The 16,803-nt window shown below is 23.9% G+C and overlaps 2 protein-coding genes across 6 annotated transcripts in view; one reads left to right on the plus strand and one right to left on the minus strand.

The window, feature by feature from the left end:
• LOC122508184 overlaps positions 1-16,803 on the plus strand; it is a 231,578-nt gene that overhangs the window by 200,400 nt on the left and 14,375 nt on the right. The window contains exon 5 of the mRNA XM_043621344.1: positions 14,691-14,870. Within this exon, the coding sequence (XP_043477279.1) occupies positions 14,691-14,870 (180 nt within the window). The remainder of the gene's footprint in view (positions 1-14,690; positions 14,871-16,803) is intronic.
• The window catches only part of LOC122508185, a 222,891-nt gene that overhangs the window by 140,539 nt on the left and 65,549 nt on the right, over positions 1-16,803 (minus strand). The window lies entirely within an intron of this gene.

Raw genomic sequence — 16,803 nt, forward strand, 5'->3', positions numbered from 1 at the left:
GGAATAATTTTGCGATTTATCTTTAATAATTGAATTCTTCCGAAGAATTATTTATGTAAATTATATGACTTTTTGGGAAGAATTTTATTAAAATCTAAAAGAATAATTGGATTTTTTCACAAAATTTTAATTAAAATTGAATTAAATTAAAATAATAATTATTAATTTTATTTAAATAAATTAAATTTCTTTCGAACGATTTTATTAAAATAATTGAAAATAATTGAATTTGTGCGATGAATTTTATTATTTATGAAAATATTTGAATAGTTTCTAAGAATTGAACTTTTGAATATAATTGAATATCCAGCGAAAAATTTTACTATTTTGAAAAATAATTGAATTGCCTTGAATTGCCTCGAAAAATAACTGAATTCTTTCGAAATTTTAGAAAAAGAAAACAAAATTAAAACAAAAAACCAAAAATTTGTCAAGTTAAGTAATAATCAAAGAATTAAAGTGTTAATTAAATTAATCAAAGTATTAAAAATCGATTGATGACTTTTTTCGCATCATCTATTTTTTTCGCGAGTCCAAAAAAATAGGTGATTCATTGTAAAAAAATTTGAAAAAAAGATTCGGACGTTGAACAGAGGTTTCTCAGCAGCAGCAGCAGTAGCAGCAGCAACAGCAGTGTGTTGCGACGATTGCAAGTGTTTTGAAGAGGCAATGTCCGAGGTCTATGAACTGCGACGAACGACTTGCATTAGATTCAAGGCCAAATTAGAGCGCACAAACAGCGACAAGCGACGCCAAGCTTTGACCGTCTGCAACCTCTTCATGATCTCACTAACTCAAGTCTAGTCGAGAGTAATTTTTTTCCTCCTCCTCTCCTTTATTTTCGCGTTTAAATGCTATTTCTATGTGCAGTCATTTCAAATGCATATAAGCGATCGATGCAAACTAAGTTCCCTGATGTACAGAAATGTTATAGTCGGAAGTACAAGATTCCTTGAGGTCACTGAATTTTTTATATGGAAAGATTCATTCCTAAAGCAGAGCCACTCTTAAAGACACAGACTTAATAAATAAATTAACTTTTTAAATCAGGTTCCATTTCTACTGTGGGATTAATTAAAATTGCAAAGAGTAAATTGGAGAATTTGAGTTTTATCAGACGAAAAAAGAACTTAAGCTGTAAAAGTTAGTTCATTTCAAATTACAACTAATTTTTTCTATTAATTTTAGATAGAAATAATTTTGTTAATCAGAAAATTCTAAATGGGCTGCTGGCCAAGGACAAAAAATAATTGTCTGCTGATTTATGACTGGATCTGCTGACAATAGTCAGCAGATGATATTTTTCTGGTCAGAATACTTCAAATAAAGATCTAAGGAACATTTTCTGACTAATAGAAAAAATTGTCTGCTGACTTTCAGCTGGATGTACTGGCAATTAATTTTGTTAAAAACAGTTTTATTGGTCAGAACATTTCCCAAAAAACCGTCTAGGAAAATTTTCTAACTAATAAAAAATTATAAAATAAGAATTGATTTTTTTCAGGCGACAAAATAAAAAATGGTCAACAATAATTGTTTGCTTATTACTAATTCTGCTTCAAAACAATTTAAATGGTTTAATCTCCCCAAGAATTGTTTTTTCAGACAATTTGAAACAAGAAAAATTGAAATGAAAGAACTAAAAATTACTACATAGTAAAAATTGTTTTATTGAGAATTAAACATACGCAGACTTCGCATTCGATAATTAATTTGAAAAAAGTAGCAAAAAACAGCTTTTGAACTAAAAAAACTAGCTATCAAAAAATTAAATTAAGTAGATATTGAAAATCATTGAATTACGAAATTTTTTTAAAAATAATTAAATTTACAAAGAATTCAATTGCAATTGAGGGCTCGGATCGAAGAACCGACGCTTCGCAATGTTCTGTGCGTTTACAAGCGTCGGTTCTTCGATCCGAGCCCTCAATTTTTGACAATAATTGAATTCATGCAAACGATTTTATTAGAATTTTTTTAAATATTTGAATTTCTAAGAAAAAATTTATTACTTTTAAAAATAATTAAATTCTTGTGATGAATACTGTTATTTATGAAAATAATTAAATTTTTTAAAGAATTTTATTAAAATGCCTCAAAATAATTGAATTTTCGGGAATAATTTTTTTTATTTATCGAAATAATTGATTTCTTTCAAAGAATTATTGATGTTAATAATTGATTTCTTGGGAAGAATTTTATTAAAATCTAAAAGAATAATTGAATTATTTAAAAAAAATTCATTAAAATTCTATTGAAAGTAATTGATTTCTTTTGAACAATTTTATTGAAATAATTGAATATAATTGAATTCCTGAGAAGAATTGTATTATTTATGAAAATAATAGAATTATTGCGAAACAATGTATTAAAATGTTGAAAATGAAATAAAGAATTGAATTTCTGTGAAAAAATTGTTATTTTTTAAAATAATTGAATAGTTGCTAAGAATTTTATTAAAATTTTCAAAAATAATTCAATTCCTGACAAGAATTTATTATTTATGAAAATAATTGAATTATTGTAAACGATTTGATTAAAATTTTTTAAAATAATTGAATTTCCAAGATTAATTATAAAAATAATTGAATTCTTGTGATTAAACTGATATTTATTTCTGGCAAACAATTTTATTAAAATGCCTCAAAATAATTGAATATTGGGGAATAATTTTGTTATTTATTGTACATAATTGAATTCTTGGAAAAATTTTTATTAAAATGTAAAAAAATAATTGAATTGATTCAAAAAAATTAAATTAAAATTGTATTGAATTGATTTCTTTCTAACAATTTTCTTCGAATAATTAAAAATAATTGAATTCCTTCGATAAATTTTATTATTTATCAAAAAAAAAATTGGAATTTTATTAAAATTTTCAAAATTAATTGAATTCCTGAGAAGAATTTTATTTATAATGAAAATAATTGAATTATTGCGAAATAATTTATTAAAATGTTGAAAAAGAAATAAAAAATTGAATTTTTGTCAAAAAATTTTGTTATTTTTGAAAATAAATGAATAGTTGCTAAGAATTTTACTAAAATTTTCAATAATAATTGAATTCCTGAGAAGAATTTTATTATTTATGAAAATAATTGAATTCTATCTAACGATTTTATTAGATTTTTTTAAAATAATTGAATTTCCGAGATTAATTTTAAAAATAATTGAATTCTTGTGATGAATACTGTTATTTATGAAAATAATTGAATTTTTCGCAAAATTTTATTAAAATACCTTAAAATAATTGAATTTCGGGAATAATTTTGTTATTTCTCTTTAATAATTGAGGGGCTGGATGCTATAATGTGTTACGCGCCATGTTAAGTGAATGGCGCGTAACACATTATAGCATCCATCCCCTCAATTGAATTCTTTCGAAGAATTATTTATGTTAATAATTGAATTCTTGGAAAGAATTTACAACCTATAAAACTTTGTACATTTTCTTAATAATAAAAAATTGTTGAAAAAGAATTGACTTTCAACTTAAGAAGGATAAAAAATAAATGTCTGCTGGATATTAATTTTGGTTTGAATTGACTCTTTATATAATTTCTTTGAAAAATGCCACATTTCTACATAGTAGAAAAATCATTATATAAAATTATAAAATTTGCGGTTCGAGTGAGAGAGAGGGAGAGAGAGAGATTATTAATATTTGAGACGAGGAGGAAAAAAATAAAAATTCATCTTGCTTGACACATATCTTGAAAATGGACCAACCTAATAATACGTTCTTATCTGAAGCCAGCCAGTCAGCCATCCATTTGAGCGTGATTTGAGACTTGGATAGGATCGTTATTGAGAGTAGCATAAGGCTGCGCTGAATTCAAGTCTGATCTTGGATTATACCAAAGGTGAAAGGCCTGGAATATGGGACACCCGCAAAACTCGTCTACGTGGGATACTTTAGTGGGCAGTGCCAAATGGTGGCCCATCAACATCCTTGATCCAAGCAACTTTCAAGGGATCCAAGAACCTAAATACTTAGAATACTCTTTTTATACGCAAGTATATATATATATACACGTATAAAATTACCTATACGCTATACTCTCCATCGTCATACGAGACTTTTCCGTATTTTAAGTTTTTTAATAAAAATACGGGTATTTATTTTTTACAACTGTAAATTGCAATTTTACTTGGAATTTCAATTGCAATTTTACTTACAATTTCAATTGCAATTACAATTATAACTAGATACAATTACAATTATAATTTAAATTTCAATTATAATTACAATTATAATTGCAATTTCAATTACACTTAGAATTTCAATTACAATTATAATTGAAATTTTAATTACACTTAGAATTTTAATTACAATTGCACTTAAAATTGCAATTATACTCAGAATTTTAACTACAATTAAAATTACAATTTTAATAACAAGTAAAATTGCAATTTCAATTACACTTAAATTGCAATTTTACTTAGAATTGCAATTATACTTAGAATTTCAATTACAATTATAATTACAATTTCGATTCAATTGCACTTAAAATTGCAATTATACTCAGAATTTCAATTACAATTAAAATTGCAATTTCAATTACAATTACAATTTCAATTATATTTGCAATTTCAATAACAGTTACAATTGCAATTATACAATTATATTTACAGGGTTGCCACGCAACCTGAAAACCTGGAAATATCAGGGAATTTTGATCGCAATCCTGGAAAATTATTGTTTTCTAAAGTTATTGTGTTTATTCTTGAAATTTAGTTTTTCTTAAATATTTCAAAATTGATTCAATTTTAAAAGAGTTGCGTTTACAATTTTCATAAATAGATAAACATTAAAAGATTGTAATTTGAATTTTTGTAAAATTTCAATTTTAAATGAACTAATTAAATAATAAAAATTACACAGGAATTCTATTATTTACAAATACTTTATAAATTTCTTCACAATAATTCAATTATTTTCAAAAATAATCAAATTCTTTAAAGAGATTCAATTATTTTCATAAATAATAAAACATATCGCAGAATTTCAATTATTTTTAATACAAATTTTAAGAGAATTTCTTGAAAAATGTAATTATTCTTAAAATTTTATGAAAATTTCACAAAAGAATTCAATTATTTAAAAAGAAATATTAAAATTCGTCTCAATAAAAATTTAATTATTTTGAAAAGTAATAAAAATTCTTCGCAGAAATTCAATTATTTTCAAAAATAACAACATTCTTCGCAGATATTCAATTACGATCAAAAACTTCAAAAAATTCTTGTCAAAATTACAATTATCTTTATAAATAATAAAATTTTTCTCCAAAATTCAATTATTTTCAAAAACTTTTTTGAATTCAATCAAATTTTTTACAGAGATTAAATTATTTTTAATTCAATTTTAATCTAATTTTTCGAAAAATGAAATTATTCTTAAAAATTTTATTAAAATTCGTTAAAAACATTTTAATTACCTATTTAAAAATTTGTTGATAAAATTCTTTGAGAATTCAATTTTAAAAAACATTCAATTCTTCAATGAATTATTTGTTTTTGTATTTAAATAATTGAATTCTCGTAAAATTATCTAATAAAAATTGATTTAAACATGAATTTCAGTTAAAATTGGAGATAATAATTGAATATTAATTGAATAATAATTGAATAATAACAGAAATAATAATAATAATAATTTATGAATTTCATAAAAGAATTTTATTATTTATAAAGATAATTGTAATTTTGACAAGAATTTTTTGAAATTTTTGAACATAATATTCAATATTTTGCGAAGAATTTTGATATTTTTGAAAATAATTAAATTTTGGAGAAAATTTTATTATTTATAAAGATAATTGAATTCTGGCTAACGATTTTATTAGAATTTTTTTAAATAATTGAATTTTTAAGATTAATATCTTAAATAATTGAATTCTTGTGATGAATACTGTTATTTATGAAAATAATTGAATTTTTTTTAGCGTCATTTTTAAAAATAATCGCATTTTGAAAAAGTTTTAAATTATAATCTTTGAATGTTTGAATTTTTCATACTTTTAACTAAAAGTTGTGTAGATTTAATTTTTTTAAAATAAAAATTGAATTTTTTAAAATTTATTTGAAGTTTTTATTTTGTGATATTTTCTATATAATAATAATAAGATGTGAAAATACTTTTCAGTTGGAGTAAAGAAATTTTATTATTTCTCCTATTAATTACCATGCGAATAATGTATTTGTATTGTTTAACGCGACGATTTCGATATTTCTTTTTGGAAGGAGTGATCTAACGGAAGAAGAAAGGAGGAACGGACCAAAGGAGCAACGCCCTCTTTGTCAGGGTCAGTAGCCTTTCTTCGGCGTTCAGGCATAGGTCAAAAATTTTTTTTCTTTTTATTAACAATGAGAAGAATTGTATTTTTCATAATAACAATGAGAAAAATTGTATTTTTCATAAACCAATGAGAAAAATTGTATTTTTCATAAGACAATGTAACAAATTGTATTTTTCTGAATAACAATAAAATAATTAATTTTTCTTTACAATAAAAAAATAAATTGTTCTTATTAACAATAAGAAAAATTGTAATTACTTATTTTTAATTTTTAATTAGAGAAAAAAGATCTGTAAATTAAAATTAGTACGAAAAATTTTTGCTAATTCAGATTTAGATTAATTAATGTAATTATAATAAAATGAATTGTAATTTATGTAATTGTAATATAATTATAATAAAATGAATTGTAATTTATGTAATTGTAATATAATTATAATAAAATGAATTGTAATTTATGTAATTGTAATATAATTATAATAAATATAATTGAAATTAATGTAATTGTAATTATAATTCTCACAAGTAATGCAATTTGCACAAATTACTGCTTACTTAATTCCATTACATCATTTCTTTTTTTTTCATTTAAATTATCAAGTGATTTGATGAAAGTAAAATTCTCAGACAGATTGAATTTCTATTTTTATCCTAAAATAGTGCCTTCAAGGTCGAGTGATCTAATCCATTCTAATGTATTCGTGAATATATTTTTTTAGTCCTAGTTGACCTTGGTTGTCTATGTCTGGATTTTGTCTAGTCTGGTTCCGGACCTTGACCACCTCTATGCAAACTATTCTCGCCTATCTGATTATTCTTTTTCAGCTTTTGATCTTTCGAAACACTATAGGCATAGAATTCCTTCGTTGAAAGCAATCTTTTTCTAATTTTATTGCATTTTATTTCAATTTTCATTTTTTGCAAAAAGAAAAAATTTTTTTTTATTATTTTATTACATTTAATTAATTCTATTTTATTTAATTCTCTTTTTGAGAAAAATCCTTCTTCAATTATTTTCATAGACGAATTTATTTAAATTTTCATCATTTATTTATAAATTTAAATTTGGACATTTTCATTATAATTCCAAATCAACAAAACAAATTTTTGATATTTATATAGATATAACGAAACTTTGTTAAACTTTGAGCACTTTGTTTGGGTAAATTTTTGGGTGAAGTTGTGAAAATACTGGGAAAATGTAAATGAATTCTGAAATATTAGTTTTTAAAAGTTAGTAGGAGAGGAAAGTTGGTGAGGGATTTTTGAAAGTTTGTTTAGAAAACAAGTGTTTTACACAAACTCGGTTCTGGAATACTGTGAAGTTTTGGACTGGCGGTTCCCAAAGGTCCTCGAAATCAAACGAGTAATTACCATTAATCCTTACTCCTTGACGTACCTGGATATGTGCACAAGGGTAATTAGAGTAGAACGTGCTCGTCCTGAAATTCAACCAACTTTTCTAAAAACTCTTTTCTATATATAATATAACGAGCCACCAATCAGATTTCAATGCCTTTGAGGAAAAAAATTTTAATTTCCTGATGAAAAGCAAAGAAATTTCACGAATAGACAATTTAATTAATTTATATTTAATATTAATAATTTTTTTTTATTTTGAATAAATTATAAGAGTCCACTGTCGAAAGATTCTCAAAGAGCAATAATAATTTTTACAAAACTTGAACTTGTCTATTTTCTGGAATATTTGAAATTAAAGTAAATTTTATAATAGAGTTAACCTCCAAAAATCCACAAATATAGTATTTTTGAAGGAAGATATATTTCTAAAAATATGAATTAATACTAATTTAAAGCTTCAAAATTAAATTATGCATTTAATTGTATTTAATGTAATTAATTATTAATTATGTTAAACATTTTTTAAATGTCAATTCACCACCGTCGAATAATATTCTCCACCTGCGAACACCAATGTCGCCACTAGATGTTAGTTCAGTTCCTTCTTGGAATTTTTACTGACATCTGATGTTGACCTTGGCTATAATCATTAAATGTTGATTAAGTTAAAAAACAGATTTTTTAAAATTAAATAACAAATTATTGTAACGAGAGTTTTGATTTAAAATTGTATGAATTTTACTATATCCGAAGTAAATTTTAGTAAAAATTAATAAAATATACTAAGGACTTGAAAAAATTTCCGCAAAAAATAATAAAATTTAATATTATTAAAAATAATTATTTACAAAATAACTTTTACTTTTGTCAATAAAAATTAATATTTTGACATTTTTAATTATTTCTATGAAATGGAAATTCTTGCAAATAAAAATTCGGACATTTGAAAATCCGATGAGGTGGAAATTCTGCCATTTAATTTAACTATTTCCAAAGAAAATTTCTTTATAAAAATTAGAAAAAATTTATTTCAGAAGTAGCAAAATTTACTATGAAAATAATAATTTTTAATAATAAATTGTTTTACATTTGAAGAAAATTTAAAAAAATTTTAACTAAAAACCTAAATATTGTGGAAACAATGGAAATGGTAAAATTTACTATTAAAAGTCAGAATTGAATTCTTATAAAGAGTTTTATCAAAATTTTTGAAAATAATTGAATTTTTACGAAAAATGTTATAAACAATTTTTAAAATAATTGAAATCCATCGAGAAATTTAATTAAGATTGCATTCAACATAATTGAGGTCTGATAATGAATTTTATCAAAATTTTTCAAAATATTTATATCCTTATAAAGAATTTTATTAAAATTTTTCAAAATACCTAATTTAATTACTGCAGAGAATATTATTAAAATCTTTAAAATTAATTAAATTCTTCTGAGAAATTATATTAAAATATTTAAAAATAATTGAAATATTGCGATGAATTTTTTTTTTATATGAAAATAATTGAATTTTTTTCAACAAGTTTAATAAAATTTTATTGAAAATAATTGAATTCCTAAAAAGAATTTTAATAATTATGAAAATAATTTAAATCTTTTCATGAATTTAATTAAAATTGTATTATAAGAATTCAATAATTTTTATATTATGAGTTTTTTCAAAATTTTTGAAAATAATTGAATTTTCTCGAAAAATGTTATAAACAATATTTTTTTAAATAAATCAATTCTATCGAGAAATTTAATTAAAATTGTATTATAAGAATTCAATAATTTTTACAAAAAGTATTTTCATAATTTTTCAAAATAATTCAATTACTGCAGAGAATTTTATTAAAATTTTTAAAATTATTTGAATTCTTCTAAGAAATTATATTAACATATTTGAAAATAATTGAAAATACTGCGATGAATTTTTTTTATTTATGAAAATAATTGGATTTTTTCGAAGCATTTATTTATTTATTTTAGTTTTTAAAAATAATTGAATGGTTTTAATGAATTTATTTTAAATTGTATTAAAAATAATTGAATTGTTTCAATGAAGTTTGTTAAAATTGTATTAAAAATAATTGAATTGTTTTAATGAATTTTTTTAAAATTGTATCATGAAAATAATTGAATTCCTGTAAAGAATGTTAATAATTATGAAAATAATTGAATTCTTTCTAAGAATTTTATTGAAATTTTTGAAAATAATCTAATTCTTTTTATGAATGTAATTAAAATATTGCGATGAATTTTTTTATTCATGAAAATAATTTAATTTTTTTTCAGCAATTTTAATAAATTGAGAATTTTATTAAAATTTTTAAAATTAATTGAATTCTTCTGAGAAATGATATTAAAATATTTGAAAATAATTAAAAATATTGCGATGAATGTTTTTATTTATAAAAATATTTGGATTTTTTCGAAGCATTTGTTTAAGTTTTTGAAAATTTTTTTTTTTAAATCTTCATTGTAAAGAAAAAATTAATTAACTTATTGAAATTAAAATAATAATTATACAATATTTATAGCAATTTATTGTAAATGAAAAAGGAATTTGACATTGAAAATTCAAATTAAATAATGTTCCTAACAAAATATGCTTAAAAAATAATTATCTTATAACAACTTTTAAAAATACTTTTTTATAAAATTGACCTAAATTTGCGGCCTATCTTTCTCTTTAATTTACTATTTAGTTATTTGAATAAACTAAACTAGATATAAATTGAATAAATTGAGTAAATTTAAGACAAAAGAAATTTTTTTTTCAAAAGAAAATATAAAATGAAAATTCTATAAACATTTCGTAGGTAGGTATACGTTAAATGTGAATGCAGAATTCGTACAACTGCTACACGTTTACAAGACACAATAAAAATCTTGGTGAGACGTGAGAGGAAATAGAAACTAGGCAACACAAGTGCCTTTTTTCTGTCTGTGTATTGGGTGTGTAGTACATTCTTCAAAAAATGTAAAAACTTGTAAACCAACTGGCAAAACAAGTCAACGTCCGGACTTAGGTCAGTGATTCGTCTTAGATTACATCATTTTTTTTTCTTTTTCGACAATTAGGATTTAAAAATATCTTTTTTTAAAAAAAGAGATACTTTCATGCTTCGAGTAACTTTCCACAGACAAGCAACAATAAATGGTCGCTAATTTGAAATTTGAAATGATACTCGCAACATCTAAAATCGCATGCGAATGAAATCCGTTATTTATGCAAATAAAAAGTCATAAAACGAATCTCAAGGAAGTGTGTTCTTTTCTAAATTTAGAAGCAAACAAATTCAATGTTGTTGATCTTGTCAAAAAGGAAAGATTTCGTCAACAGTCTGATTAAATGAAGTATTTTTGCGAATTGACATTTGACTTGAAAGTATTTATACGAATGTAGCAATGAATAAGTATTAAATATTCTTTAAAATTCCTTACAAATTTCGTTCTTTAAAATCTTTAAAAATTCCTATTCTTTCTTATTCTTTCTAACAATAATTTAATTTCAACGAAAAGATTTTTAATTTTCGATAAAAAAAGTAAAAAGAAAAAAAAACTGAAATTTTCACTTTCTGCCATGGTTGCAACTGGTAACCCAAATAAATCCACGACTTAGGTGAATTTACAGCAGATTGAGAATTATCTAGGAACCAGAGGGTAGAAAAGTTGTCATAAAATGGTTTTATTCAGCGGAACAAACAGGCTAATCTCAGCAAGAAGCACCTCGAGTGCTCCTTATACTTCGTCCTTGTGAGCGTCCTCATCTTACCTGAGAAAGTGAGAGATGGAAATTTTTTCGGAAAAAAAAGTCAAGTGACTTTTATACAAACCTTACTTTATTCATGAATTTGACACTCTCTACTGTGCATCTTTCTTTAACACACAATTTCAATATTTTTCACAAAAAGAAAAAACTTATTTCTATTACGCAACAAAATTACAAAAAATTTTTTTTTCTAGAGAAAAATTATCCTATAACTGAAAGTTGAAATGAAAGGAAATTTATTATTTCATCAAATTGAATCCTAGAGTTTTTTTAAAATATTAAACATTTTTTACTTATTTACATTTTTACAAAAAATATCTTCATTTCATTTCTTATTAAAAATATTTCGTTCATTTCAACGTTCGAAACTTGTGAATCGTAAAAACTTTCTTAAATTTTTCATCGTCTAAATTAACCAAATATTTTTCTCTGCTCCAATATTTTTAAAAATTACTAAAGCAATTTTGTAATTTGACATTTGATTCAATTTTGATTTTCACCATAGGAAGAAAAAAGACAATTTTTTATATTTTCTTCCCATGGGAAAAAATATTTTATTATTTTAATAATAAAAGTAGTATAGTAAAGATAGTATAAAACATTTATTTTTTAAATGAATTATGTAAATTAATGAAAATATAATTATTGACAAAACTTTAACGTTTACATTGTTTTCTCATAAAGCAAAGCTAATTTACCTTGGTTAACAGTGTTGGATATATAAAGAAGCAAGATTCATTCACTAAGATCAGAAAATAGAATCCCTGCAAATCCAGGGTTAACAAGCTTCTCAGTTTACCGAGGAAATAATTTAAAACAAGCTCTAACACAAAGTTACGACTGTAAAGGTTAACGATGAAAAACACAAAGCCTTTACTATGAAGATCAATGTTTTTCAGTTGTATTCAAATTAACTTGGAATTTTTATAAAATTTTGAATTAAACAATTTTAGAGGGATAGATATTTGCTTTATAGTCAAACGAATTAAGAAAATTTTTAATACATTCAGTGAAAAAAGTATTTTTGCAGTAACTAAATTTTTTACTTGATTCAATATTAGTAAAAATTTATTTGACTTAAAGGAAATAGAAGATCGAATTAATATTTTTTAATTATAGTTATTGATTAATTACTAGTTAATTAATTATAGTTATGAATTAATTAATTACTTAACGGTTCGACAAATGGACACCTGTAAGTGCTTTCACAAATCACAATTAGTGAGGATTATTCTTTTTTAACGAACCCGTAAATTTTTCTATTTTTCAAATTTTTATCTGAAGCTTCAAACTAAATTTAACATAATTTAATTTCAATGTCTCAATTAATTATTTTGAGCTTAAATTTAAATTTGCAGAATTTAATTTCTATTTTTCAGTAAGTAGTTAATTATTTTAAACTTCAAATTAAATTTAACTAATTTTGTTTCTATTTCTCCATTCTTAGTTAAATATTTTAAGCTTAAATTTAAATTAAACTAATACAATCTCTATTTCTCCTTTCTAATTATTTTAAGCTTTTGAATTAAATTTAGAAAAGTTTATTTCTATTTTTCACATAGTTATTATTTAAAGATTTAATTTAAATTTAACTAAATTAATTTCTATTTCTCATTTTTTTTTTTTTTTTATTTTCTTTATAAAGAAATTTTCTTTGGAAATAGTTAAATTAAATGTCAGAATTTCCACCTCATCTGATTTTTAAATTGTCCGAATTTTTATTTCGGGAATTTTCATTTCATAGAAATAATTAAAATATCAAAATATCAATTTACAGAATTTTCATTCCTCGGAACGTTTGTCAGGCGAAGAAATTTCAGTTCAAAATTCTAAGAAAAATTTACCAATCAGAAATTAATAATTATTAAGAAAATAGTGATTTGTCAATTTTGAAATATGCGCCGAAATTTTTGTGTTTGTTTGTCAAACGAATATTCTGTAACTGAATAAAAATTCTGTTCTAATCACAGTTTTTCTAAAGGATATCAAATTGAGACAAAAAAAAGTATCAAAATTGTTGTGGTGCAAGAATTTTGATACTTTTTTTTGTCTCAATTTGATATCCTTAGGAAAACTTAGTTTCGCAAAAACTATTATTATTATTTATAAAAAGAATCGAATTCTTCCAAAGAATGTTATTGAAATTATTGAAAATAATTTAATTCTTAACAAGAATTTTTACTATCAATTTTTTTTTTAAATTGAATCTTTTCGTGAAATTTTATTGAAATTGTTTTGAAAATAATTGAATTTCTGCGATAAATTTTACTGTTTATAAAAATAATTGAATTCTTCCAAAGAATGTTTGATTAAAATTTTTAAAAATAACTAAATTCTTATAATTAAACATTTTTTTAAATAATTTAATTCTTGCGAAAAATATTATTAACATTTTAGAAAATAATAAACAAGAATAATTATGTAGTTAATAGGTGAGTTTTTTAAATTTTGAATTTGAAATTAATCAAAAATTAATGTTTATATTTGAAAATAAAAAAATTTTTTAATTTGCAAAATAATAAATGGAACAGTAACATTTACGATAGTATGTAATAATTATTACATTTATTATTATAATCATAAGAATGTAAAGAACAAAAATAATAATTTATCTTGGTTTATTTATAATATTTAAATGTTTATAAATATTTTCACTAATACTTGATATACACACAACCTTCGCAATATTTTCAAAAAGTCTTCAAGTTTTTACAATATTTCTTGAAATTCTTCAAATATCGCAGATTGCTTTAATTTTCTTGAGATTTGAAGAAAAATCTTCCAATCTGGCAGCACTATTAATATAATTTTCTTTTATTTAACATTTGACTTGAAGGATTGATAATTTTCTTGACATTTTATATTAAATAATACAGTCTAAGATAATTAAAATATATTGCCAAAGAAATTACAGTTCAACAGTATCACTATGATCTAGCAACTATGTAAAATATAACAAAAAAAATAATATTATAGATAATTATGTATATTTTAGTGCGACAATAAATTAGAGCGCTATCTTTCGAAAACTTTCAAAAATGGTAATGACCCAAGTTTTTTGTCTGCGAAATCTGCGAGAATTAAACTTTAAGTACTTGAGAAAATATAAGAACTTTCATAATACATATAAAAGTTCTTTTTACGGGCATTTTCTGCCGTTTTAGTTTCATTTGATGACTGTGCGGTATACGTCTATGTTTTCTGATGAGGTGTGACGGTATATGTATAGTTAAATATATTTGTTCTTTGCTTTTCAGTTGGTGAATGGTTTGGATGGACCAAGATATATTTGCGAAACGGAAGTTATAGAGGCTCTCACAGGAAACAACGTGGAATACGTCTCTCCTGGGAACCATACAAGCAAAAACTCTAACGGGAACATTATCACACTGACGCTCAAAAATAACCACCTCATCGTTGAAACTGAAGAACGTGCAGTAAGTAAAACAACGTCACACATTCACTTCGTCAAATTTCGCGCAGGTAAACGGGCAAAAGAACTGTGTGTGCAACGAACAAAAAACTAAACATGAATAAGAGAAAACTGCTTCTTTTTTTCCCCTCATTTAATTTTCTGACAAAGAAGAGTATATAATTTCGGTCGAGGCTCATCCAATTACCCACTTTTGAATCTTGTTTGAAAACTTTTTTTTTCCCCTACTTATTTCAAACTCTATAAGGAAAAAAAAGCTCTTCCCACTTGCGCGAGAAAAGAGAAAAGTTCGAGTCATACATTAACATTTTTAATTTCATTGTAAATAATTGTAATAATATTTCTTTTTCCTTTTTATTAATTTCTTTAGATATTTCATTTTTTTGATTAAATTTCTCTGTTTTGTTTTTTAATAAAAATCTCTGATTTTTCCCTGAATTTCCTGACCTGTAGCAGCCATGAGGAAAAGAAGGTGAAGTTGAATTGATTGTTGAAAACAGCGAAAAGAATGAGAGTAATTTTAGAGGCGAATTGAAGATTCTTTTGAGATTTTCAAGAACAGATGTATTTTTAGTGTCCTGCGGATTTCTTGCAATCAAATAGAAAACAAGGAAGTTGTCGATTTTGAGAAGGGCAAAAGCAATCACTGCTATCGCTTCGAAAGTTCGAAACCAGACATAGAGAGTCCATTACTAGCAGTTAACAGAAAGTTTCGACTTTGAAAGGTGCTACTAAAATTCCATTCATAGTTTCCTTCTCTAGATATATATAGTTTACCATTTCCCAACTCTTAACTGTAATTAAAAGATTCCAAAACTCTTGGCTGGATTTTATTGATTTGACTTCATTCCTTTTTTCAAATTAACCTACTGAAAAAGAGAATTCATTTTAGGGAAAAAAGAATTGAACTTTTTTTAAAAGAGCTTTCTTTTCTATTCAACTCTCATTGAAATTTTTTCCGTTATTAATTAAGGTAGATAGTAGGATTATTAGGGTGAAAATTCTATTGTTATTATCGATTATGCAGAAACTTTGATAAGCAGAGAGGATGCATTTAATTAATTTCCAAACTCTCTCTACACTTATCAGCTTCCTCCACTAAGTACAAACGATCAATCGATATTCTCAAGTTTACAGTGATAATTCCTCACACGGCGATATTCGCAATTTCTCGCGTCAAGTGATCAGGAATGGATTTTGTAATGTGAGAAATTGAGTGTCTATGTGACAACAAAGGATTCACTGTAGATAATCATTTTAATGTTACTTCACATCATTGTTTTTCTCAAATATTTCTTCTTTTAAAAAAATTCTACATAAAATATTCTATATAAAATAATGACTAAATTCTATTCATTCAAATGAATTTTTATCAAAATTTGTAAATCACTTAAAAAATACAAAGCACAGAGAGAGAGAGAGGGAGAGTCTTTGAAATCCAATTCCAATTCCCCTATAGAAACTCGTTTAAGGGTAGCACCCCAACATTATTTCAGAGCCACCCCCAACATCAAACATTCATTTCCTGAGCTCAATTCCTCTCTTAGAAGAGTACTTTTCCTCCTGTGTGAAGGATGCAATCAAGAATTGAGGAAGCACAATGACTGCAATAGTTTTGATATGACAATGAGAGTATAATATGTATCTCATTCTCATCATTCCTTTTCATGTAGGGAATATACCTATAAATTTGCAATTATCATTAGAATGCGATAGTTTCTCTCTAAGGTCGAAGGTTACTGGGTAATTTCACAGTCTTCTATCGTGTGACAAGGTTATCCGTGAAAGCTCATCTTAGAAGGCACTTGTCAACTCCAGAAGCCGACTTTAAATGACGTACAAAGCTTTCAAACTGTGGAACAAGGAAAGGGCGTGGAACTTGGGAGGAAGCTGTAGGATTCAGAGAATTCAGGAAATTCAAGGAGATGTCGACGTGC

This window comes from Leptopilina heterotoma, unplaced genomic scaffold (assembly GCF_015476425.1).
Source record: "Leptopilina heterotoma isolate Lh14 unplaced genomic scaffold, ASM1547642v1 Lhet_53, whole genome shotgun sequence".
Lineage (NCBI taxonomy): Eukaryota > Metazoa > Arthropoda > Insecta > Hymenoptera > Figitidae > Leptopilina > Leptopilina heterotoma.